The sequence below is a fragment of the Hesperophylax consimilis genome, chromosome 24 (genome assembly GCF_061612785.1).
Source record: "Hesperophylax consimilis isolate HC1 chromosome 24, BYU_Hcon_1.0, whole genome shotgun sequence".
Taxonomy (NCBI): domain Eukaryota; kingdom Metazoa; phylum Arthropoda; class Insecta; order Trichoptera; family Limnephilidae; genus Hesperophylax; species Hesperophylax consimilis.
The window spans coordinates 16,816,239-16,842,028 of record NC_142859.1 but is presented as its reverse complement, the minus strand read 5'-3'; the positions used below and the strand labels follow the sequence as shown (position 1 = coordinate 16,842,028).

The following is a 25,790-nucleotide window of genomic DNA, read 5'->3' as shown; positions in this document are numbered from 1 at the left end:
CTTGGCAATAAAAAGCAAGTGAATTACTTAATAGTTATATTTTTCTTCTTTCTTACAAGGGGTGTCTGAGGAGGATATCAAGGTCTGCGAGTTAGTTACTTGGTGATCTGCACCGCATCGCATTCAGACGTGCGGACTACTTAAAAGCTCACAAATTAAATAATTTAGTGTTATAATACTAACTTTTCCGGTTCCTAATACATCCCTGTCGCTTCGATAAAAGCTTTAGAATATGCAAGTACAATGTACACCGAGACTCATTACTCTTAGTTTACAATGAATCCCATATAAGGTTACATCTATACACTAACACTCCACAGTACACAAGGCTCCACTAACACGTGCACACGTGTTGTCAACGTGTGGTGTCATAGCAGGCTCCTCTTCCATACATAATAATGTAAAGTTCACAATACAAACCACCGTTAAGGTGCATAAACCTTAAGGTCTATAAAAAGACACATGGCAACGTACATGAAGGTTTCTGTTTGAGATAAATATGGTATTAAGAACCTTGACTCTGGTACTAAAGGTCAAGGAATAAAAACATAGCGCAAATAAACATGAATTTTTACAAATGTTCACGGTTTATACTGACGTGCTGTACTGAATTTATAATAGCTTAAGCAGTGTTTTTTACCAGCTCTGAATAGCCAGGTAAATCCCATCTCTTCCTCATCTCCTTCCCTTCCTCACTACCTTCAGCCTCAAAATATCCCAATTGGGGTGCCAAAAACAGACTGGGTGATGGTCAGAGTATATAATAATATATTATTATTATGTCTCATGTAAAGTTATTTTTGGTCTGCGAGTTTGTTGAACTTTAACAATATGCCATCATCAATATTATCGCTTAAAGATGTCGTTAATAGCATTGACAAATGTGTTTTAACTTGTATATAATGTCTTAAAGTCTTGTAATAAAGATTTTTTTATTTTTTATTTGATTAGATTATTCAGATATTTTTGTGTTTTATGGTGTTTTTTTATTTTATTATTTATTAATCTTAAGTTAGCTCACATCTTCGTGTGTGCTAATAGTTTTATAAACATGTACATTGTTTGGCAAACATAATCTTTCTTTAAATATTTCAATAAAGTCACAAAAAAAGAAACATTAATAATTGAGATAGACATATTTTCTGAATTCATTTTTGAACTTATTAATATTTTCTATCACAGCAATTTCCTTCGGGATTTTGTTATAGAGTTGAACGGCCTGGTACATCAGAAATTTTTGGGTGCTTTTTTTTTCTTGTTGGCAGTCTAATTTGCTTAGAATTTCTCGTCCCGTGTCCGTGTATCTCGTTATTGTAATTTATTTTTCTTTTCAGTTCCTTAGACATCATCCCTAAGTTAATTTTATGTATAAAAATAAGTACATTCAAATACACAGTTTGCTTCACCGTCAAAATATTCAGCTCCTTTAACATGTCTCTTATCCGTGTGTATATGTTGCGCTTAAGTATTATTCGCATTGCTTTATTTTGCAGTATTTGCATTTTTTCATTTTCTCTTTATTGCAGAGAAAAAGAATACTTGAACAGTAATTAAAGTGTGGTGATATAATTGTATTGTATATTATCTGTGAAAGATTTTTGTCAAAGATCCTGTTGTCAACACGAAATAAATTTGGGCAGATGAATTCTTGGCCAATTTTTTTTTCATTGTAATGTAATATTAATAGAGACGATGGGGCTAAACTTCATAGTTCTTAATATCAGCTACTTGACGGTTATGTTAACCAAAACTAAACGCTGAAACCACATTGATTTCACTAATATAATTATTATACTGAAATATTGGTCTTATGAGATTTAACGCGCGTAACACTTCTACATTTCAAAAACACGATTCAATCTAAACGTCTGCCGTGATGGTGGCTACTGGAAAGCTGTCCGAAACGTTGACTACATAAGATGGAAGCGCCACACGGCATAATAACACAAAAATTAATCACGATAGTAAAGAGTATCATTTATACTTGTATTTATCTGAGGCAGCAAAATCTATCGAATGCGTAGCTCTGGGGTCCTTATTTTTTAGTCTCACGAATTTGCAGACAAATGAAACCGTTGACATCAGGGCAATATTCACGATTCTGTGGAACTACACTCATACCAGTTCCGTCGATGACGAAACTTTATTTATATTTAAATTTTACCCCCAACTGCTCTTAACCGTATGAAGGCATTGGGACGATAGCGTCCCAAACTGAAATATAATGTTGTGTAACTGTGGGGTCGGGAGGAGAAAAGAGACGTGGAAAATCAAGGTCGGCAAGTACCTGACTATTCATATTCACTGGCTAGTCACCAAACATGGCTTTAACCATTTCAAGCAACGTATCATTTCTGAATTCTTCACCAGGGCGGTACTGAGAATATTCATCCTCAAAGCATTCTGAATATTGAACTGAAATATTTATCAAATATATCAGAACTATGAGTGGATTCAATCCATGTGGAAATAGATAAATCAGTGTGGAAACAATACATTCGATATTTTATGGACTTAATAAGCCCTCGATGGAACTATTCGAGAACAATTTGAAGCCGCGGGGTGAGAGGAAAAATGTATGAAAATACATAAAACTACTGAAATTTTTTAATGACATCACATTCCTTGTCTCAAATATTCGAAAAAAACAGTACTTTCAACACTTTTGTTCAGTTTGTAATATATTTTGTGTATTTCAATTCCACTATACACATCCTATTTTTTCCGGAAAAACAAATACTATTTTAGAGACTAGATAAAATAATCTTTCCGGTGTAGGTATGCATTTAAAATAAACATTACTATTTCTAAATAATAACATTTTAATATCAAACGTGAAATAATTTTGTTAAAAAACGCTAACCACATTTTTACTTAATTTTTTACTCCTATCTTAAAAAAATTGATAGACCTCGATATTTCGAAAACACATTCGTTTTATTTGGGGAATTTGTAAGAACGACCCTCAAACTCTGGAGGGGTTTTAATTTACTTACTTATTATTATTTACCAGTTAGAATTCACCTATTTCACTTTTAGTATACTTATTGTTCTTTTTTATTAATAATTATTCATACTTTCCCTCTTGTCAGTTTTCAGGATGGTCACCTTATGATTGTGGCTGATAAGCCATCACGGGTACTTATTCAGTTTAAAGTAGAATGTTATTGTTGCATATATAGTAAGTTTTTTCTTCCGATTATGTCCGGTTAAATCTTCCCCATAGGAAAAACCAAACCCTTCCACACACTTATCCACAAATGATCATCTAGTCAATCCACATTATGCAAGTGCATTATGTAAGCATAAAAAATACAAGAAAAAACACGTTAACTCGCCAGAGATTAAATGGGAAAATAATTCACTGACTCCAGATATTTTCATATCAGAGGGTTCTGCTCGGTAGAACTCCTAACTGGACCTATAAATCCTACTGATCCCTCAACATAAATATTTAAAAAATCTTTCGTAATCCTACATGTATTTACAATTACTAATTTTTGCATTTTTATAAATAAATTTTTTGATAGATCTAATACGCCAAAATTTTTAATGAGAAAGCTAGGTATAATTCCAGTAGCCGAAATAACAAATGGTAATATTTTTATAGTCTGAGAATGCCAAAATCTTTTAATCTCATCACATAAATCTGTCCATTTTCTTATTTTTCAGAAACAGATTTTTGAATATTACAGGATTTTGACTAATCGTTCGGTCTGTTAGTATAGTTCTATCATAATATATACTTTATAAAGTTCATTTTCTAAATTTATGTGTATTATTTTTATAATTTTGAAGCTGCATATCTCAACACAGGAATGCCTTATTGATGAATGGCTTATGATTTTATTAAATTACACTATTTTTATAATAAATAAATTAATTGATCTCATTGATTTCATAATTCATGCTATCGGTATTTTAAAGTTATTTGTAAAAGATAAATACATTTAACTAAAAATAATAAACACTACGTTTTAACCACTTTTCACCGCCATCACAACCCTCATCAGCGTTCTGATGTTTGAGTTTTAAGTAAACCCTGATTGGGTGAGCATTGCTCACGTAACATGTCGGTTGTATTCAAACAATAAAATATCAACACGTTAAATTAAGTTTTTTTTATTTATTTATCAATTTTTATTAATAGACGTACGTAAAAACTAATTAAATTTTGTTTGAATGAGGATTGAACGTTCCTCCCCAGGGACTGGAGTACAACGCTAACACCTAAGTAAAATTCTAAGTGGATATTACCGACATTATTTCTGATATTAAGTGCTGTAACTTTTTGTTATTAAGTATAATGTCATAAATTTTCAGAAAAGCGCGTGAATGCATGAGTGCCACCAAAATTTTCATCGACAACGAGTCCATGTGCCCAGTTTCAGCTCGATCGGGTTAATTTCCACTTCATTCAATTTTTCATACAAACAATCGATAAAAAATAAATTAAATAGATGTATTTAAAACGTGGTTAAAACGAAGTATTCATTATTTTTAATTAAAATAGTGCCACAAAATAAGTTTCCCATCTTTGAAGAAATAAATACATTTATTTACACAATGTTTTGAGATATTCTAAAGATCAGTTCATTGGCTTTTCTTGTGGTATTTACATCGAGAGGTCATTGAACATTATTGTAAAGTGTTGATTGTTTTATTATAATGTTGTTCAAGAAACACAATATATCATAGCCTTATTATACTAGCCATATTGAGTTGTTATTATACTGTATACTTTTTGCACGAGTAAACTTGTGATGAACAAAAAACAGTATGCGCAAGCCAACAAATGTACTGTAATTATTTTGAAGTTAGTTGACTTGTAAATGATTGAACAATTGACACGGAATGTATCAGGACGTAGGTACCCGAAGACATTAACCAAGGATTCAATTTTATTTATTTTTCAAACACAAACAAACAAAAACTTAGTTTATATCCGGCTAATTTATAACAAATATTAAACAAACTCTATATTCGAACAACACTCATTATTCCAATGTCTTGTTGCCTTTATTTACTCATCAGAAAAGCTCCAGAAATTTCTTTCCTGAAACACAAACCTGACTTGTCGTATTGATAATTCGTTTGATATACTTTTTCCGTTTTAATTGTATTGCGGGGGTATAAGAACGGGTTAGTAGAAAATGTTAATCATAATCACGCGCATAAGTACTGTGTACTCGTATACCGGCCGTAATGCGGCAGTATTAGTAGTTGACAGATTTTTAAACTGCCCGACCCTCAGGAATAGGAACATATTACGACGGAGATGGCGGTCTATGTTAACAATCTGGTTGATTTTACAAATATCGATCACTCGGGCAATGAAAATATTGAAAAGCAGTAATACCCATTTGCAGCACTATCAGAGGTCAGAGGTATACATAATCGAAATATCGAATTACACAAATCTTTTTACAAAACAAAACATACCTGGGCCTCGATTCTCGACGAAGTCATTCCACTCGAAAAACGAGTGGATCGACCCACTCTACCATTTAAACATATCTAAACACTCCTGGCACTGATAACAACAAACTCCGAAATTTTCAGCGTGTTTCGTTTTCGATGTATGCGAGCATAAACGTACGCAAGCTGAATTTTTATATATTTAAATTATAACCAGTTAGAATTTAACTCAACCATTTGGAATTCATTTTAAAATATCAGACGTTATCCTTAGATATAATGCATTGTGTTTAGATATTTCGTTTGATCCACTCGTTGTTCGAATGGAATGGCTTTTGACGTTTGTTAGTTTGTACCTTCGATGAGACTCTAGAATAAGAATTTCGATTAATGTATGTACTTTCGACTTGGATCAGAGAATCGATTCCCAGGTCAGTGACATTACATCTGCAGAAACGTTTAGTTAGCAACAAAACGCGAAATGCTTAAATTATCATGTTTTGAAGGTTTGGAACAAAGTGGTGCCAGTCTAAAAAAATCTTTCATTAATATTATTATGAGTAAAGATTTTAACACTAGCAATATTCGGCCCTCTTCCTCGTATAGTTATACCAATGCTGCAGTGACGTATTAGGGAATCTTTATGAGTAAGACTAAGGGAGTATTTCACCATCCTCTCGATTAGCACTATCCATAGGATAACGTATAATTTTAGATTTACGATTTATTAATTTAAAAAGACAGAGTTTTTTATTCGGTACTCGAACCTATGAATTATGATTTTTTTTTATTTATCAGGCACATCTATACAGATAGGGTTTAGACAATTTTTTTCTGCACCTTTCTCACTACGGAAATCCTGTGTTGAAACAAATATTTATTTTAACAATTGGTACATACATTTAAGCTTATTTGCTACAGTAACATTCTTTTGGTATGTTTGAAGTAAAAATATTTGATGGATTTATCTACTTTAGATTGGTATTGTTATTTTGTAACGATATTCGAATTAGAAAACTTTTAATTTAGATTTGTGTGAGTTTACTTATTATTGGACGAATAATGGCTGTATATATATATCGGATAAGTTAGTCGATCGATGATAATATTTATTTATTTGTGTGGATAATTATCGGGAGGATTGCGAAATACTCTCTAAACATTTTAGTTTTTCTAAGAACATGTTATTTTATTCATTCGGAAAGTAAAAGGTATTTACTACGCGGTACTTGTAAAAGTGAAATTCAATAATGTTATAGTACCTACGTGAAAGTTCTGTAATGTGGAACAAATTATTCAAATTTGAAATGCATATTTAAATTTTAAATTGATATTTACATAATGCTTTTGAATAGACTAACAACATAAAAGAAATCTTTTTTTGAAAGTCCAAAATGCCTTTGGTTATGTTATGACTTGAGATAACTGTTTTTGGGCGGGCTTAGGGTACGCAGAGCTACATAAGACCAGTTGATCACGGAATATGATCAATTAATCAAATTTCAAAGTTAATTTTCAACTTTTGTGCAACAACTGTCCCTAAGAACTAATTTTATTCGGACTATACCAATAATGAAGTATGAAAATAAACAAACCGAAAGGAATCAAAACTGTATTCTGAATCCATCTGTTATAAAATTCAATACCTATATACTGAAAAGTTTATATTATCTTCTGACTGAACGTAGCAAAGTCCTGTTTTAACTCGACCGTTTTGTATTTCGTCTGTCTGTAAATTTGATGGCTCGTTCCGATTCCAGTTCTATGATTCAGTTAAGATTCTTTTTTCAAATTTGAAATCGTCGTGATATTACGACTTCCTTAACCCTTTTTTTTCTACATTGTATTACCAACCGGCCTGTAGAAAGTTTTAAAAAATATTTATAATTAAGATATTGACTTCTATTTGCACAAACTTAATTAAAATAAAAAATTTACTTGAAATATTATTCTTTAAACGTTTCCTAATTGCGGAGGATCGTGTCCCCCACTCCAGTTTCCATTGTGGACAAGGTTCCTTTCTCCTCGCGGTCCTGCGCTGCATAGAGAGCCAAGGACACCGATGTCCCTGACGCCTGTGATATTTGATCATCCCCTACTTCTCCTGACTTCCTCATCGCCAATGACCACAAGGTTCTAATATATCTGTTTTATTTGTTTCAGATGTGACTAAGCAGCTGTCGCAGCGCCCAGAATAAGATGGCGGCCACTGACGGGCAGATCCTGGTGGCTGCTGCCAGGTGGTCTGATGAAGGCAGCTACCTGCGGGAGTTCATCCCCAAACACCGTCTCCCCGCCGTGGTCAAGTTCACCAAGGGGCAGTACGGAGGCCTGGGAGTACCTACCCTCCCCTGCCCCGGCCTACAGTCTGCGGCACTCCTCGTCTCAGCAGGCAGACGTCGGCAGATCGTAGCTCAAGCAGTCAAACTCAAAGAAGGAAGAAGACTTGTCTGCGTAGGACCTAGACTAGCCATACCAGAATCATACGCGGGATACTTCGAGCTTTTGAGCGAAGAAGGAAGAGCTGTACGATGCATGGAAAGCGTTGCAGAACTAGCCAGAAGAAGATTGGCGGGATGTCTTGTGAGGGAATCCATGAGAGTACTACAAGGAAGACCAGAAACTGATGGTTCAACTTCCGCCGGATCAGCCCGCAATCTACCAGCAGGAGAAACCTTAATCCCAGAAGGAGAGATACATGTTAATGGTGTTAAAGGGAAGTTTTTGAAGTGTATCGATTCTAAAGGGGATATAATTTTGCTCGGATTGGAGCAGCGAGGAAGGTTCTCAGCTTTGGCTAAAGAAGATAATATCAGTGGCGTGCATACTGCCAAGAACCTTCTGAGCAAGAGGTTTCCTTTGACAGTCAGATTAGTGCACGGAACGCCACCCCGGGGCTTGAAAAGTGCCAGTCATTTTGTGCCAGAGTTGAGGTTGATAGCCTCTTTTGAAGAGGAGCACGTGTTTGCTCTACCTTTGCAAAAGGATTCTAGTGCGCTCGTTGCTCTACCGCTTGCAGCCCCCTTGAAGTTACAAAAATGTAGGAACGATGACCAGATCAAGAATTTTATGGAATTTTCTCGCTTGGTGGAGAAATGTAATAGGTTGCTCGGAGAAGTAACGGATAAAATGCACGTCCTGGACGGGAAGCTGGGAGATCCCAAGCGGTCCACTCAGGCTCCCACCAAGACGGGATACTTCCTCAGACGGAGCGCGTCTTCAGACTCCGCCAACCACAGTCAGAAATACGGTCATATAGTTAATTCTCACCGTAGCCATATCCACAGCCATAATCACTCGCATAAGGAAGATATCAAGTCATCTCCTTTGCCCGATGAATACGATGAAATAGACCAAATTTACGACTATGTAAGAGGATTCGCTCCGCTTCCAAAACATATCAAATCGCCTTATGGGTGCGACCCGTCGCAAATCGTAACAAGACACGAATCAGCACCTACTTCGCCAGTAACAACACCAATCCACATGCCTCTTATTACAGACAGCAGGCCGGAACCACCGCCGATAGAAACAATACCAGGGAAGAAGCCTCCAAGTGCACCAATCAACATGGGCAAAGCCGAAAAACGAACTAGAAAAGCAGCTGTCTCAACGTTAAAAGATATCCCCGTGATATTATACAAAGAAAAATGTTCCATGGCACCGGCTAGCAATAACCTCCCAAAACTCTACATCAAGAACAATAATAGTTCACAAAGAAACAGGATGGTCTTTAGACAGAAGAGTAACTCTCCCATCAAAGATCTCCCGTCTAGTCCTTTACCTAGTCCCGGTCTAAACCCTTTACTTAAGGGAGGTTCGCCCCTATTCAACATTCGCTACAAGAGCCTTTCAAATCTCCAGCAAGCGATGGAACTAGACGGAACCTTGGATTCAAGTCACTCAGGAGGAAGGACTTCTGGAGATTCAGGAGCTGGAGCAAAGGTTCCAGAGAAAAGGTCCCGCAGGCTCAGTAGGCCGAAGTCTTTGACAAACCTGGTCTGGGAGTTGAGAGGGGGAGGTCCAGACACAGGATACGAGAAGCCCAAGGAACCAACTGTCTACAGAAAAAACGCCAACAAACTGTCGCTGAGTGGCCAAAAAAGAGTCAGCACACTCTACTTGTAGTCGCTACTGAAGGTAAGACACTTTTAAAAACAATATATAAAAAAGATCGCCGGTCTACATTAAGCCGTAAATTCGCATATATTTATTAAGATAATGACGTGGGCGTCAAAAGTCTAAAAATATGATAAAATTCTTTGTCGAACGCTCACTCAACTGTTTTGTATGGAAGTCACCGTGACGAAATCATCCAAATGATAATACTTATTATTATATTACCAATTTTAAAAATACAATAAAAATAATTATCTCTTAAAATACCTACATTAATGCTGGTCTGAATTTTTCTTCCAGCAATCAGTTTCAATTTTAAAAATGATACTTAAATTCTAGGCAAATTCAAGTTCATTTATCTTCAATAATTTCACGAACATCGAGGAATCTTCGGAACCCTTTACGGACAACCGAAATTAGTACGTTCGATGTTTAAAACTTTGTCAGTGAACATTACCTAACGTAATATCTTAGTTATAACACAGAAAATGTGGTGGTATGTCAAGAACTCTCGAACCGTTACCATTACGATCATGAATGATGTCTCAATAACTGTCTAAAGCCAGTGGGACTTTCGCATCCTCAATTGGGGAATGTCCTGAGACTGAAGAGAGTGGCAGAGGAAAGATGGAGGTTGGGAAATTCCTGGTTATTCAGATCTGGTCAGTATACACGGCCTAAGCTATATAAAGCAGTACGTTGATTTAATAATATGAATAGTGATCTTTTCCGTGGCGATAATTAAAATGTCCACCACTCCCATATCATAGAATTTGATAAATAGTCAATGCAGGCGAATTCTCTATAACGCATTTGTTTGTTTATTACTGAATGTATCTAAAAAAAAACTTTGGTCCAACAAAACCATACACAGAAAACCTCGAAATATAATGGTTTAATAAAGTACCAGAAAATATTAGAGGGATTAATAATAACTTCGATGAATTCAAAACACAACAAAAAATATTTTTTATTATAATAATTTGGTATCCATTGTGCCATGAATAAAAAAGCCTTGTCTTATAAACAATAGATTATCATTAAAAAAAATAATAATATTTGACAAGTCAAAATATTTCACCAACAAATAAAGATACAATACGTCGAGATGCCATCTGGTGGGAAATTCAGCACTAACAAAGTCTTTCCTACAAAAATAAAGTTGGTTGTTTACAGGTGAAAAAATATAATAAGCAGTAATTTTTGATTGAAAGACTAGTACATATTGAATTATTTGGTGGGTTTAGTGGTTCAGAGCATCTGACCGGCAATCAGAAGGTGTTCGATTCCCGTTGGCGGCATTTATTGTTAATCGGGAGATATTTTCAATTTGCATATTTCAGGCTAGTAATTATTGCTTATAATAATTTGACAACAAAAGAAGTATGTCAACTGAAAAACTTTTACTTAAATACGTAAATTATTATTATTATTATAAATAAAAACAACTATAAACAATAATAAACATCCTCATACACACAATCACAGCTTTTGCGGTACATGTTTAAATTAAAATAATATACTTGATGTTAGAACACATCTGAATTGTTACTCTATTTCCAATATCACGAAAAAACTTCAGCATTTAGATTATTAAAAAAAAATCGTCGAATTAAAAAATATTCGTTAAAAAAATGTACGGCTTTATGTATTCTCAAATATACATAAAGAGAAAAAACATATAAATAAAAAAGCATAATTTTATTCAGTGTGTACCTATTGAAAATTAGAATGTCAATTTCTAAGATGACAAGTCAAAAGTATAGAATCTTCTTTAATATAAATTCAATACATTTGAGATGAACTGAACTAATTCGTTTCTTCAGCATCTCGGCCTCCCGGGGTCTGCGGTTTTGGAAAAAAAGTCCTCCTCACGACATTTCGTAGTTGCTTATTAAATAGTGGGACGCACTCGTGACAAACTTATTGAAATGCTCGTAGATATAAATCAATATGTATTGTATTGGCTATAACAACTCGTGGGACTTGAAATAAATAGGGTTACCAGTTACCAGTATTGCTACGAATCGTTTTTCTTGCTATATCATTTTTGGTATCTCCAATCTCTTCCATCTGCTGTGTAAATATTGCTGTTTGTTAGGAAGCTTTGTAGTTGCACGCACAGATGGCAGTGCGTAGAGCTTGCGAGGAAGTCCGCAAGATGGAGCCAGTGCCCAGTTGTCGCCATGAACAGTGCGAAGGCTCTCAGACAATCTCACTGGCCGAGATTCCAATTAGCAAGCTTATAGTTAAAACTCCTTCAAGACGAGTCGGAGACTGTTTGTGCGAACACAACACTGTTTTACACAGACGGAGAATCCTAGTTACAAGTTACCAGTGAATTCAATACGCATTTCGAAAAACTTTGAACGCATTTTACTCAAAGCAACAATTTTCATCATAAGTTGTTATTGCATCCAGGTCCTTAATTACGATAACTTTGGTTTTCAGAAATTATGCTTTATTTGTGGAGTACCTCCTTTTTTATGTGAATACTGCATAAGAGACCCAACTGCTCCCAGCTCATCGAGATGGGAGGAGAAAGGTGGGGAAGTTCCTGGCTATTTAGATCTGAGTCACTAAATACGGCTTTAAACGCGTCAATTTTGTGGAATAACTTTTTCTGATTTGAGCTTTCGTTTTTGAGTAAATCGAGTCCGAATTTTCGGTCAATTTTTTATCGGTTGTTTGAGGGTTAATACCTACTGTTAAATGTCTTTTAAAATGGGTGGGTGCATAAACCCAGCACCAAAAGATTTTTTAAGCCTTTAGTTGCAGAAAAAAATGGAAAAAAAATTTAAATCGAAATGGTCAGATCAGAAAAACCTGCCTGTATTTTGTTTCTAGACAGTTTCGCGTCAATAAAAAATTTAACCTATTTAGAAAATAGTGTCAATAATTTTATTACAGTATTTTTTACATTTTCGCAGATAATCACGATTAAAATGTTGCGTTTTTAAATTGTAGGAATTGTAGTGGTTAATATTATCCTCAATGCTTAAATATTACAATTTGAGATTTTATTGAATAAGTTTTTTTCACCATAAAACATATTATTTCAATCGATTGTGGCAACCCTGACCACAACACTTTGGTATTGAGTCCGTTTCATCTTCCACTTCTCAGAAACACGAATCGTTATTCTTTACTCCGTTTCTATATCTGTTGTATTTTCTGCACTCCCGATACTCGCTCCGACCAACATATTGTGCCTTAGGGTGGACCTTAGAAATATTTTTTCGAATTTGAACACCTCGGCTGTCAAAAATTGCATTTGCAAGGTTCCAAAGTTTTTAAAATCAGAGTAGTTTGTATATATAGTTAAAAAATATTTACGGACAACTCACCTAAAATGTATAAGTTATGTGTCTTCTCAAGTTTATGATATCATATTGGTACTCCATGGAAATATGGAGTCAGCAACAGTTTAAACGTGATTATTATGAGAAAAAGTTTAATTTTCTCCCATTGTTTACACCTGGGTGGAGTGCCATTAGTACCAGTAAAATTGAAGTGCCTTTAAGGTTATTTTTCATGTAAACGGCGCCATAAAAATTATTCAATTATTTTAAGTAACATGTATCTAGTTATATAAATAAAAGTGTCTAATAGTGAAATATACTAGATAGATGAAATATTAATTATGACCTTCAAAACACTACATCCGATTTCTAAAACTCTCTGAAAGGCCCAGGCAACACCGAGGACTTCAGCTAGTTATTTTAATGATATGTTTTTGGAGTATTATGCCGTTTTGAACGTTTTGGACAGCTTTGCAGTGTCCATCATCAGGGGAGACGTGTAATCATTCCGAAACGTTGGCTAAAGAAGGAGGTAGCGCAACACGGCATAATACCCCAAAAACAAATCACCATAATACTTTTGGCTGTGAAAATCTCAAATCATATCAGCTAGTTATTATTTACAGTAAAGCTTTATGATGTGAACAGAAATGTGAACTCAGAAGGATCTTTGTAAATTGATTCACTAAATAACCACGTCATTCACATTTAAATATATTTACAATATAAGATTTCATAGAGCGAGCATGTAGGATATCAAAAATATTACGCGACACCAAAATATGTCGTCGTGAGGATAGCCGCTATTATTGCAAAAGTAGATTTAAAAATGTGGCTAGAGAATGAAAAAAATTGTTTATAGTATCTGAAAAATCAAAATATGGGGGCATAATTTAAATAGCCGTACGAAATTTCTTAGATCCCTGAGGAGCCGATATTTTAACAATCACCATGTGTTATCAGGCCACCCTGTGCATTCCTCGTAAAGCCAAACGTCACTAAAAACGTCCAATCGAATCGTATGATCTCGTTTTATCGTCGCCTAGTCTGTTTTTTATTTGTGTGCCATAAAAAGTTACACCAAACGGGCGGTAAAGTCAGGGATCACATGCTGAGTTTTTATATTTAATTTTATGTTACACAGGAGCGTTAATACCCGGAACTAGTGGAACTAAGTCATCATTGACAAATGTTGTAAGGTGGATGAAAATGAGATAGTCGAGGGGGGTTGACCGAAATATACTATTCTGATCTAATAACACATTTACATAAGCCAGGCCAGCAGTTGACAATGGAATTCTGATACCGATCCTGAGCACTGAGTTAGTGGACTTGGACTTTGCAGAAGTGGTATGAATTCGCATACAATAGAAACAGGGGAGTTTAGTTAGAATATTACTGTGAATCGAATCAACGCACAGCGGCGCCTAGCCTTTGTTTCTATCTACATAGTATTACTTTTATTATATAGCCGCTTTGACTTAGATTTGTTGCGTTGATTTCGTGCAGTTTGGTATTTCTCGGCGACAGTAGGCACGCTCCCAAGTCATAACTCTATTTTTTCTATTATCCAAGAATGATGAAATTAGCATTGGAAACGAGTTTCTTGTGGTAATATGTATGTAATAATTATAATATACTAGCTCACACCCATGAAAAATCACGGGATACAATAATTCCAATTTTTAAAAGGACATTTAAAATAGTTTTCTGTTGTCAGTAGGTTCCGTATCGCTTATTTTAATTCGCCACGAATCAGTTCCAATTTTGAAAAACTAGCACTTAAATCCAAAGCAAATCCGAGTTCCAGAGTTTATTGAATCAGAGTTGCGCAGGACACAGGCGCAACCGAAATTAGTGCTTATTGTTGAAGAATGAACATACCCAAAAATTTTGAAAAGCCGATTAAAGAATAAAGGACAAGTATGATTTGAATATGATTACACATCTGCCTTGATGATTGACACTGCAATGCTGTCCGAAACGTTGGCTAAAGAAGGAGGTAGCGCAACACGGCATAATACCCCAAAAACAAATCACTATAGTAAAGGACAAGATTGAAAAGGGACGCTTCGGTCATTTCTTATTTTTATTATTTTTTAAGAAAGACAAACATTCCCGAGTTATGAATAACCTGACAATATTTGAAAATCTCCTAACACCATCATACTAAGCGGAAGTGTTGCGCGTGTCGTGATTGAGGACTTGACCAGCGGAGGATTTAAATTGATTTGGACATATAAAGTGAATGGATGAAAAAAAGACTGCTAAGATGAGACACGAAACTAAAAAAGGGTTCCGTTTTTTACCTCCAACTGACCTCCAACTCTCCCAATGCTCTAATTAAACCTACCGTGTTTACAACGACTGCCTATCTCATTATAATAGTGAAACAAGTGTCGACGAGATATTAGTATGCAGTAGCGCCTCTAATTGTAACTCTATGGCAAAAGGATGATAAAATGAGTCGGGGGCTCACCAATAAGACATTATAGAAAACAGATAAATCAAATAGTTTAGTCAAGACAAAGGTAATATGCCAACTTTAAAAAATTTGTTCAAATAATTTACCTATCATCGTCCTATGTCATCTTTGTGGATACTGCGTGAAAGATATTTTTGGGTAAAGAATGGAATGAATATGGTTTTTGAAGAAACATGCAGGGGTCTTAAAAACATCCATTGACTAACTTTTGAATCTGACAAATTTATAACGCACCTGTACAATTGTGGAAAACCATTCAAATGAAAAAAAGACAATTCTAAAACTACAGATCACAAGACAGTTGAAATCCTTAGGAGAATCTGTGTTTTGGACAATAGTAAAATTTGTATCAAAAATATCCTAGCGTACTTTTTTTTATTTTTTATAGTGAATACCTCACAAGAGTCCCAACTGCTCCCGTCTGGAGCCAGTGAGACTATGGCATCCCCAATTGGGGGGATGTTGTGAGGCTGAAGGTAAGTGGGGAAGGGAAAGAGGAAGGTGGGGAAGTACCTGGCTATTCAGATCTAGTCACTAAACACGGCTAAAGCCATTTGGAGCAACGTTTCAATTCTGAATGGTGGTCTTACACCAGGGCGATACTGGTAGTATCTTCCACTCTGGAACGTGCCGCAAATATACTATATATTATTTTAATTAATTAATTGTGAAATAACACAAATTAATCAAATAAAATTTATTTGCGCACGCCGGGTTCGAACCCGCGACCTTCGGAATGGCAGTCCAATGCGTTACCACTGGACTATGCCGGCCGTCAACACTACTTATTTAACACAGAAATATTTTTGACAATATCCAAATTGCTCTTGATACTAGAACCAAATACCATATTTCTTACATATTCCTTTCGCTAAAACAACCTAAAAACACAAATTACTCACAAACACACAACATCTAATAAAAATATACCAATTTAACTTTTTTTATTTTATTTTACTTTAATTTAAAAACTCTATTTTAAATTTAAATTTATCTTAACCTTATATTTCGTCTTCACCAGCATTATATATGTATTTTTGTAAAGGTATTATGTATATTTTTTTATTATGAAATGGAGGCCTCAGTACGGGTAAGCCACCAGTGAGGCCAACATTACTGGATGTACTATGAAATGTAAAATATTGTACCAAAATAAATAAAAAAAATCCAAATTGTCAGTTAGTTAGGCACTGCCTGCAAAGTTGCTTAAGATCGTCAAACTGGTCTGTGCTCAATTTATTGTATTGTTTTTCATAATGATTTCTTCTCGATGAATAGAGCATAAAATGGGCCATAACTCGTGACCATAAGTAGGTACACACTTAGAAGAAAATCCATCGATATCTTGTCTTAATAAGTCTAGCAGATCCATTCAACGTTCAAGCATCTCTTGCAAAACGTAGTGTTTAGTTCTGATCGACAAGCACCGGTATCAATTGAAGCGGCTGGTACCTTTTCAGTTCACCTTTCAACTTTCTACTTCTACGCGTCGATTGTCTCTGGATCACTTCCTCTTCGATTCAAAGACAATACACAACATGGAGCTCACTTTCAAATTATTGCTTGGTACTTTATATATTGTAGAACTGTGGGTACTGCAGAAGCATCATGAAAATAAGTACAATTGAATTAAATGTTACTTTAGTTAAAAAAATTTTTTTAATTATTAGTCATTTTATTTCTTTAAGTGAATATTATGAGAAATTATCATATTTATACTCTAAATTTACATAATCCAGAGTAGGTGTACTCACACAGATTACTAAGATGTGCACAAACTTGTTATTAGACTATAATAAAAATAACACAAAAAATAAAATAAAATAAATCTTATGGAATTACCTTACACTTATTTTGTAAGATTTTTCAAATCGCTAAAAACAATTATGATTAGGCGTCAGCATGACGTTGGCTGTTTCTCAGTTACGCTTCCCATAGACATCGGCGGCAAAGAATTGAAATCAACACTTATACTCAAAATTTATAAATCCGTTATGAAAATTTATTACTTATTAAAATTTTAAATTATGAATAAACTGCTGAAGTTGCCGGCGTTCCCAGGGCTTTGTTCTGCTTTAATGGGTGTTTTTTACAAAATCTCATCTGGACAGCGATTCTTCTTGTTTTGAAGATCAAGTGCCCAAAAAATTTATAAATATCGGAGTAAAACTGTAGATTTATATTTAAAAAATCAAAGCCATACACCCATATACACTTTTATTTAAGAATACAATATATTTTCTCACAATTTACTTAAAAGTGAATAATAATCATTATTCAAATTATTAACATTTAAAATCAATTTAAATTTTTACCCTGATGAAACTTGAACCAAGAGAAGCAGGTTGGTGGATAAATTTAAATACATTGGTGGTCACAAACAAAATATGTAATATTTCAAACCAAAAAGTTTTTGTTATTATATATTATTAAGTAATTCTACAAAAATCTACTTCCAAAAACTGATATTAAACATATCTTATACAATATTATTATTCTCTCCCCGAGTTATTAGCAAACGAATGTAATAAAATCTGAAGAACTACTCACTTATTCACAGAAGGTTGTGCAAGATTTATTCCAATACAATGCTTGGTTTTTTGTTTAATAATCATGGTAGCTTTTTATAAATACATTGCCGGAGTTGTATCATTAAAGCAGTACCTAACCAGACACCAGACGCTTGGTACTTACTTAATAATTAGGGCGTGTCAAATGTGAACGAGGTAAGTGTCAGAATTGCCGCGTTGTTTTCGCGGAATTTTCTTGGCCAATCGTTTGTATTGTTTATGGAGCTTATTGGTGTGACTCATATTAAAATGAAGGGAGGGAATTTTAAATTTTAATATATACTAGTATAAGAATTCTAAATGGTCCCATTCCTGTTTGAATCCATTGCGACTATGTTATCCTCAATTGAGGAGTTTAACAATTTCTTCAACCAGTTTCACATTTAATTTCAGATTTTTCACCTTTTTCTGCGGTTACACTGTAGGTCGAAATTTGATACTCTTCTTGTATTTATGATCAACATACAAATTTGATAACTTTCTCTTTTTTATGATCAACATACATGATACGCTTCTTGTATTTATGATCGATACACAATTTGATACGCTTCTTGTATTTATGATCAACATAAATTTGATACGTTTCTTGTATTGATGATCAACATACATTTGATACGCTTCTTGTATTTATGAACAACATAAATTGGATACGCTTCTTGTATTTATGATCAACATAAATTTGATACGTTTCTTGTATTGATGATCAACATAAATTTGATACGCTTCTTGTATTTATGATCAACATACAATTTGATACCCTCCTTGTATTTATGATCAACATAAATTTGACACTCTCCTTGTATTTATGATCAACATAAATTTGACACTCTCCTTGTATTTATGATCAACATACAATTTGATACGCTTATTGTATTTACAATCAATACACAATTTGATACGATTCTTGTATTTATGATCAACATTCAAATTTGATACGTTTCTTGTTTTTATCATCAACATACAATTTTTAACAATATTTTTCTAAGTTCTTCTAACTTAGTTTTACTCACTTAGATACAAAGCGAAGAAAACAAATGGTGCAGCTAAAATATGATATTCAAAACTTGTCGAGTTGGGGTATGCTGTGAGGCTGAAGGTAGTGGGAAGGGGAGAAGTAGAAGAGGAAGGTTGGAGAAGTACCTGGCACTTTAGATCTGGTCACCGAACACGTGTAAAACAATTTCAATCATTGTTTCGATTCTGAAATTCTAATGGAATAAAGTGGAGATATTAAGGACGGGTTGTTTCGGAGAATTTGAACAATTCATCAAATTTCAACGTTCATTTTCAAGTTCTGTGAAAGATTTTTTGAAGTTCTGTTTTTATTTCAGTTTTGTCAAGCAACTAGCCTACAATGATATAATAACAGTACTTGAATAGGACTTTCACAGAACCCGAAAATGAACGTTGAAATTTGATGAATTGTTCAAATTCTCCGAAACAACCCGTCCTTAGTGTGTGAGAAAAGATGAAAAATATTGGGTTGAATAAAAAAAATTGCCACATGGCAATAAATCCGCCCGTTTATTATTATATCATTGATGGTTTGGGCATGTAGAGCGACTGAATGAAGAAAGGAGTGCAAGCAGAATATTATGTGTCGCGAAAGTGCAAGCTAGAAGAAGTGAGAAGTCGAATCATGTCGTGATTAAAAAAAAATTGAAAATAAAACGATGTATGAATGTGATTGGGTGCTTGCCAAGACAGAGATGTATGGCGGACCATCCTATCTGCCTGCCCTTGAGTTAAATTCGATGTACCTTACGAAAATTGATTGGAAGACAGTCAGGTTTATGTTTTTGCAATTTCACCCAGAAAAGCAATCAAACGGTCACGTCAGAAAGTACAATTAGAGCGGTGACGGCGGGGTCAGTTCATTAGGGAGAAAGCTAAAAGCTCCAGGTGTTTACATCATCGCGATAAATAACATCCGGAGCAGAGACGTGCCTAACCTAACCAATACGACATAACAGGTAGGTATATGTAGTACCTGGAAAATCCGGTGATTACTCCGAATGCGACTATTCCGACCACAAGAATTTCGCACAAGATGATTCCGCACATTTGAAACTCAAAACAAAGATTATTCCACACATTCCGATATTAAGAAATGTGTAGGTAATGTAAACTACTTATATCTGGGGTATCTTTTAATGTACAATTTCGTTTTAATTTGTGATGACTTCGTCATTTTGCGTAACCTAAACTCGGTGCAGATACTTGTTGTACCGATATTTCAATGAAAGATACTCCGGGGAACTAGCGTCATCGAACCCTTCAACACCGGTGCACAGTGGGGAAACACACCAAACCCGCGCCCATTATTTTTACAGTTCAAATTTCTCACATGTAATACAATAATTTAATTTTAAACCTTGTACACAGTGTTTATTTTTTAAATAAAAAACATATGTTTCTCTGATCATTTTTCAATGTTTGCAATAATCTATGTGCGGAATAATCTTTGTTCAGAGATACAATCTGCGCAATTGTTTGTGATCTTTGTGGGAAACACATTTGTTTGGAGATCGTCGTGTACTGTGTGGGGAATAATCAGATGCGAAATATTCATGTTCGGAATAGTCATGTTCTGAATAATTCCAGCAACTTTTTGAAGCAGAAATTGTACCTAACCTACCCAACACAATATAGCATATAGATATTGATCCACAGTTTTCCGAGGAAACTGAGTTGTTTTTCGCCGTTTTGGTGTCACGGTGACCAAGCCTTGTGTCATATCTCAGGGAGTGGTCTCAGTAAAGAGGGTAGGACCCGCTCCCCTAAATTTATAAAAGGATAAATACAACCTCCGTGTCATTGCATTTTATTTCTGATGGGATCTCAGTAAAAGTTTGTTGTAGGGGTCGTGTCACGGATATATTAAATGACAATAATTAACTTTGTTTAAACCACTATTTTAATAAAAATTCTCGACGTGTTTCAGAATTAAAAGTTTTTTCATCAAGATTCAAAGTAAAGACGCAAAAAAATCTCGACTAAATTGGTAATACAGTTAAAATACTTATTGTGGAAATTAAAAAACATTGAAATTGTGACTTGATATAAATTGGATTTAATTGAAAAATACTTCAGTGTCGGCAGTCAAAAATAGCTCTAAACGCCACCCTGTAAATGTAATTAATACAATACGGGCAATAGTAATTGTAATCTGATAATTATTTATCACGAACGCCTAGTTATATTTTTCGCTTTTACGTACTTATTTTCTGTCAAATTTTTAATTTTACCCAATTTTTTATTTTTCTTACATTCGCCATTAGTGTATTGCTTACTCAATTTTCTTGTCATATTATTCAACAAGATATTGTTACTATTATATAATTGTTTTACTATTATGTATTTTGTATTGTTACTATTATGTAATTGTAATTGTGTACATGTATGATAATTTGAAACCTGTTAATTCGACTGTTCTAAAACGGGAAACATTCCTAATTAGACAGTCAAAAGCTTCCTTCCATATAATGTAATGTATCTTCCCAAAAAGTAAACAAATAAATAATACAAATAAGTAAATAAATAGTACAAAAAAATTATTCCCCTAGTATCACTTGAAAATCTCACAAATTATCCTACAATACTCTATTTATCTTCCATAATTTTTTTTTTTCGTATTCGTAATTTGTATGGTTTTTAATTTCGTAATTATTTTTTAATTTGTAACCAAGTTATATTATTTTTTCGCAAATGAACATTCCTCTTCCGTCCACAAACAAATGCTTTTAATGGAAGTGTAGTATAAATCAAAACATTACATGTAATAATTTATAAATAAAAAATAAAATTAAAATATAAATTTAATATAAAAAAGAGTGTCCCGATGTGGGTTGGTGGATATGTTTTTTAAACAAATCTTAAAAAAATTGTTCACACTTGACCGAGATGGTCACAGTTTACATGGTATTTCTAAAAACCACCCTCATCCCCGTTTCCAACCTTCTAAAGCAAAGTTTTAATATGTTTTATGTAAAATTTTGCATACTTGGCGTACAAAGAAGAGGAAAATTACCGTCTACATCTGATTTATTAAAACTCTGCGTATAGCCTGGGCGAAGCCGGGGACTTCAAATAAAACATGTTTAATTAGTAAAACTTATATTATATATTTATAGCGCATTACACGTTATTAAAATATAATAAAAATTTGTAATGAATTTCAGAAAACTATTTATTTTAACTTTTAAGGGAACGCTGAATATCAAAGGTTATATAAAATTAAATCAGTATGTTCGCAATAAATAAATTAGAAGTGTTGCCGACTAAAAGTAAGTAAGGTTAAAGTTTAAAAGTTCGACCGTTAGCCGTGGTTATTAAATACATTTACGGCACTTTATTTGATTATAGCGAGATCTTTCAGCTTTTCCTGCAAAGTAGATAAAATACAATATATCTTATATGATGCTTATCTATGCTAGTAGATAAATAATGTTAATGTAGTTTGTGATGTTTTGGACATCCACAAAAATAAACGATAAATAATAAAATAACGTGCTCTGAAAATTTTTTGTTTAAACAACGACGGAAGATTTATTGACAGACGGGCCTTGAGTAAACAGATTCCCACGGGAAAGGAGAGACCGGAGGACAGTCAGGTTTGGAACTTGAGTGCGTTGACAGCTCCATGAAATCTATACAAATGAGAAGTGTTGTGTGAAATTGCAGTGAATTAGTGGATTCAGATGGTGTTAATAGTATTGTGGAATTTTGAACTAAAGTGAAATATTATTGAACCGGTTTTGTGCGAAGTGAAAGTGGTTGGACTCAGTGAGAAAACAATTAATAATAATGACAATAATAATAATTGGATAATTTGTAGAGCGCCGTTTTGTAAAAACCCACCTCAGGGGCGCCAGGTGTTGTGCAATCGCGATTGTGTTATAAAGTTGTGTTGATTTAAATGTGTAGTTCAAACTAAATTACTTGTCTTAAAAACATGAAAATAATAATAATAATGATCGCGTTTTTAAAACAGAGTGACCGTATATAAAGGCAGCAAGTTTTAATCGGGCTAGGTTATTGATTTGGCGAGATGGCATTCTATCCACGGAGACCGAAAAACCAGAGAATCAAATAGATTATTAACTGTGGGTTCGAATCCTAACAGATTAGGGAGGTACAATTTTATTTACAGGAATATTTAATTACCCTTTTATAAGCGTAGGGAGGAGGTCGAAAATTAAAGTGATTTAGCTATATAGTGTAACCAGGTAAGCTTCACGCTGAGAATGAGAGGTGCCTAACTGGGTGAGTTTTTATATTATTTATTAAATTCCAGAGGACCCCCTTTAAAAGACGGATACAACTAAGTTTACGACACCTGCCGCCCAAATAATGTTATCATTAAAAGGAATACCCTAGACGGATTGTCAATCAGCTGTGAGTGAGAGACAGGCCAATGACTTTTCATATATAGGCCGAGAGGCGCGGAGTACAGTCAGTCAAAGGGGAAGTTTTGCTAGCGTATGCCGTCCCAAATTGAAAGCGTTCGGATGCAACCAGACGGAACAAAATGAAAACTTTTCTTCTGTTATTTGACTTTTCTAATTTAATACTTTTCATCTATTGTTTGACTTTCTAAGTTACGAATTGGGATGCACAAAAACAAATCTAAAGTCGGAAGAGGGAGATGGTAATCTCCGAAATAAAACTACCAACCGAACAACTTTTCTCAACAGGTACCTTTCGAGAGGTAGGCAGCCTCTTTAAATTAAATGCAAAAATCAAACCAATTATCCGTTTATACCTTACCTGAGAGGATAGGTATTCAGTAGGAGTTACCCATACCTAATACACGAGGATGCTAGTAACCTCATAAAATAAATACTGGAACCAAATATTAAAATACAGACAGTCCTCATCCTAAATTTGGCATTTCGAGTAGACCTTACATATATCTCACATGATAATTGGCTGAATGGGTAGGCACACAACCTATCGTTAATAAGCAGGCAAAATGTCGACAAGATCGTCGTGTGTTACCTATGTATTGACCTAGAAAGGGATGTAAATCCCCGACGGCGTGGGAGTTACAACGTTTTCTGGAGGTGGCACGTAACTTAGGACCTTGCGTGTCACATTTTCGCGACTAGATTCGTGATAAAGGGATGTTATGGTTTTCCCCTTCTACACTCAGTAAAGTAGTTTATCCTGGAGGTGTTTGAGATTGGGGCAATTCTGAAATTGGTGAAGAGACCTGGTTTTCTTTATTCTGGCGTGAAGGTTGCCGATTTGGAACAAGGGGAGACCCGGCCGGTTGTGATATCCAGACACGCAGATATCGATCGCCTTGCTCAAATTATCATCCATCAGTTTTGTTTGGTAAGCGGAGGAGCCAATCTTAACTTGAAAAAAATTCATTTCCTTTCCTCTCCTTCCCCTCCCAAAATATATACATGGATGGCGCCGACAACTAACACCATAAATTTATCGTATGTATATCACATATATAAAATCTAACACTTTATTATATTCACATTACCCTACGATAGGTAGAATCGAGTAGCTAGGGGGGGGTGAGCAGGCGACTTAGAAGATAAGGTTATGAAATGGTTTTGAAAAACAGCGGTAATGGATTCAACTCACTCTATCTCAAAAGAACCAAGGGATACCACACAAAACATAAATAACTAGGTTTCTAAACCGAGAAACAAAAACCCAACACAACGTTCGGTGAAGCCTTTTTATACTGAACCGTCACGTGAAATGAGTACGTTCAAGGTCGTACGTCACGTAGACAAACTAGGATGTACACACTTGAAGGGGTGTGTAATAAAGAAAAGACGGCAGGGAGGACCTTCCTACCCCGGATATATATATAACCAAAGCCTTATGGAAAAGTTACCTACGGGACTTAAGGAAAATGTATCGTAGAAAGAAGAGAAGGAACAGTTTGAAGTAGAAAGGGCAGATCATTACAAGTTATTATTGGACAGGTAGATAGTTCGTTAATTATTACCTTGTTTTAGGTTAATTTGTCGGATGACACATTTGCTAAACCCACTTTGCTAGATATTGGTATATCTTTTACAAGGTATGCTAAAATGTTGCTTTTCTAGGTTAAGAATGTAGTGACCAGGTTGGGATAGCTGGGTTACGCCTACCTCCCACATTATATCATTTATTAATACAAGTATAGAATGCTGTATATATCTAATTCCCGAGGCGTACGTGTGGTAAAATCATGTATGTGGAGATTCGTAAAAACTTTAATGTGAGGAAAATACATGGCGCGAATATGAATGGTAAAAGAATTCTGGAACGCCCGAGGACGACATGGCACGATCAAGTGAACCAAATACTTGAATCAAATGTCGTTTCTAGTCAAATAGTCCTCATAACAAAATGAACATAACGATGTAAAAATGTGAATGAAACAAGAAGTAGGTGATTAAATATCAAAGTTTCACAGCTAATTGTTGAAATGGCCAGCTAATGAACCTAGTTCAGTAAAAACTACGCGCGTTGTCACAGTGTCGCATCTTCACTCGATTGATTCATACAAACATCTGTCAAAAATTGAAACAAAAGAAATACAAATTTTGAATGCATAAATAAAAATGTATAAATTCTTTTTGATACCTACTTCATTACTTGCTTGATACTATTTATATATTTTTAACATTATCAGTTCCAATTTTTAAAACTAAAAGTTCATTGAATTGGAATAATGTCACACGTTACGCAGAATATTTTGCATTACCCATGCACCGACAACTGAAATGGTGTTTTAAATGATTATAACTCATAGCAACATAACTATTATTAGCTGTTCCTATCAGTTTAATTTATATTTGTTGGCCCTGTTGTTTTATGTTGGGGCTGTATATAATAATATAGTTTATAGAAATATTAACGCCTCGGTCCTGACTAACTGGT

The 25,790-nt window shown here is 34.5% G+C and overlaps 1 protein-coding gene across 3 annotated transcripts in view; it reads left to right on the top strand.

Moving 5' to 3' along the window:
* The window catches only part of sano (CABIT domain-containing protein serrano), a 233,013-nt gene that overhangs the window by 156,736 nt on the left and 50,487 nt on the right, over nucleotides 1-25,790 (top strand). For all 3 annotated transcript variants that reach the window (XM_089646490.1, XM_089646491.1, XM_089646489.1), the window contains exon 4: nucleotides 7,582-9,558. In XM_089646490.1, the coding sequence (XP_089502616.1) occupies nucleotides 7,618-9,546 (1,929 nt within the window). In that variant the 5' untranslated portion in view covers nucleotides 7,582-7,617 and the 3' untranslated portion in view covers nucleotides 9,547-9,558. The remainder of the gene's footprint in view (nucleotides 1-7,581; nucleotides 9,559-25,790) is intronic.